This window comes from Sphaeroforma arctica (assembly GCF_001186125.1).
Source record: "Sphaeroforma arctica JP610 unplaced genomic scaffold supercont1.478, whole genome shotgun sequence".
Lineage (NCBI taxonomy): Eukaryota > Ichthyosporea > Ichthyophonida > Sphaeroforma > Sphaeroforma arctica.
The window spans coordinates 1-2,562 of record NW_014040080.1 but is presented as its reverse complement, the minus strand read 5'-3'; the positions used below and the strand labels follow the sequence as shown (position 1 = coordinate 2,562).

General features: G+C 39.5%; 1 protein-coding gene across 1 annotated transcript; it reads right to left on the bottom strand.

Annotated features, from left to right (window-relative positions):
• Nucleotides 1–251: 251 nt before the first annotated feature.
• Nucleotides 252–1,951, bottom strand: SARC_06606 (hypothetical protein; the record flags this gene model as incomplete). Its single annotated transcript, XM_014299472.1, has 2 exons — nucleotides 252–378; nucleotides 1,871–1,951. Coding segments are annotated over 2 exons (208 nt in total), but the record flags the coding sequence as incomplete, so codon positions are not given.
• Between the last annotated feature and the right edge of the window lie 611 nt (nucleotides 1,952–2,562).

Here is a 2,562-nt window from a genome sequence, read left to right as displayed (position 1 = left end):
TGTGTATGTATATGCCGTGGGTAGGTAGAAATACATTCATGTAGGTAGAAATACATTCATCTAGATCTTAGTAGTATAACACTTGGTATGTATTTTAGAATGATCGCAGAATCCAATAGTCACGAAACCAAAATACGAACGGACAATCTACAATATCAAGAAAACACACGCTCAAACAGCTACTCAAATATACACTCAAATACCCACTCCAATTTCTCCTCAACTATTTACTAAAATACCTACTCAAATACCTACCTACACGTCTTGACTATTTCCGCCACGAACCGCTTGAGCTCCTTTTCTCCGCTGGCCAGTTGCTGGAATGGCTGGTAATTCAATCCCTCGATAATAAACCTGGGCACTATCCTTGTGTTGGTGCTGTGGAGGCAAGGGGATTGCATGAGCCGTGTCAGCGATCAATGAAGGTCTTGGAACTGCCCTGTCTCTGTAGTATATGTTTAGGCTCTGTCTCTAAACTATGTTTACACTCTGGTTTTGTACTGTGTTTATGCACTGTCTCTAAACTACGTTCATACTCTGGTTTTGTACTGTGTTTATGCTGTCTCTAAACTATGTTCACACTCTGGTTTTGTACTGTGTTTAGGCTCTGTCTCTAAATTATATATACACTCTGGATTTGTACTGTGTTTATGCGCTGTCTCTAAACTATGTTTACACTCTGGTTTTGTACTACGTTTAGGCTCAGTCTCTGTTGTATGTTTATGCTCTGGTTCTATCGTATGTTTATGTTTCAGTTCTGTAACTGTGTAGCCCGCGTGTGGCAACTGTTGGGTGGTTCAGCCGATCTATCCCATCCCTTCTATGACAACCCGAAAAAGGTATCCAAGTGTTGGTTTCAAAACGTTAAAAGCTACATTGCACGCACAGGCTGAATATTCACCTCTGCCTTCTAATACTTTGAATCTAACCACATGCAGAGTGTATGTATATAACTAGGGTTAACATACGTGCATATATCTAACTATAAATGTATGTTTATAATTAGGGTTAACATATGTGCATATATCTAACTATTTGTGTATGTTTATAACTAGGGTTAACATATGTGCATATATCTAACTATCTGTGTATGTCTATAACTAGGGTTAACATATGTGCATATATCTAACTATCTGTGTATGTTTATAACTAGGGTTAACATATGTGCATATATCTAACTATCTGTGTATTTTTATAACTAGGGTTAACATATGTGCATATATCCAACTATCTGTGTATTAGCATATACCAAACTGTTCGTGTATGCCGGTGCTGTAGGTGTGGGTGTGTGAGGTTATAGGACCCGGCTGAGTGATCGTCTTGAGGTTTGAAACGAACCCGTTGCTGGAATCAAACTAAGCTCCGCTGCTCTATCTTTTCTTTTGATCAGCCTGTACACTATGCGTGCGTTGTTGAGGCTGTAAATGTACTTAAACAATAACGATCGCCTGTGTCTACCACTACATGCTACCTACTACCACACCACCGTTGTACCTCTATGCGTGGGCTGTAAACGTACTTAAACAATAAGCATTACGTGTGCATACTACTACATGCTACCTACTACCACACTACCGTGTGAATAGGCACGCGAGCCTTCTGAGGCAGCCTGTCGCCTCAGAAGGTAAAGATTGCATTGCACTTCCAGCTGTGTATTTCACGACAAGAGAGTACATACGCAACACTATAGTTTCTAAACTATAAGCCCAAACCATTGAGTATGCATGTAAATATATATATATATATCATAGTGTACACGCACCAACAAACACATGCATGACTACAAAACCCTGATGTCTGACTGTAACCCCCGAGTCCTGAACCTGGAAAATGCATGTACAGCGATCAAAGTATACTCGCACGAACATACAATCCGTTTCCCTTCCGAACCTCGGAGATCCACTGTTTATCTACGTCTTGCGATCCAAACACTCTATATTGGCCACTCCCGCTGTAGGGGAAAATGAAGCAGAAGATGTTAATAAACTGATCGCCTATTGGTAGCTATATATAGAATAGCTCTGTCTGTAAGACAAATACTCTATATTGTCCACTCCCACCGTCGCCAAAAAGCAAGGGACGACACTAACCATTGGGACTTCTACTCAGATTCAATACATTTTTGTGGAGAAAACCATCAGCCATATACGCATACACCACTCCGTAACAAAAGCTGAAGACAATCACCCGTCATGACAAGAGGCAGAGATACTCTACACGGCAAGGGGTATAGGATTCACACTCCAAGTATGAGCAAGTGTTAGAAGCACGCGATATCAAGTGAAAACTAATACTTTTAAAATGAAACCAGAAGCGTATTACAAAGACATGGCAACATGAATAGCGGCTATGATACGCATAGGGTGACGGTTACAGGCAGCAATCCAAATAAAAAGGCTATTATGAGAACTGACAACACACCGCTGTAATAAGTATTAGATGAAAACATATGGTTTTAGATAGGTAGATACATCTCTGCAAAGACTGCTTCTATATACATATATACATAAATATACATATACATATGAATATAAATATAAATATAAATATGAATATATACAT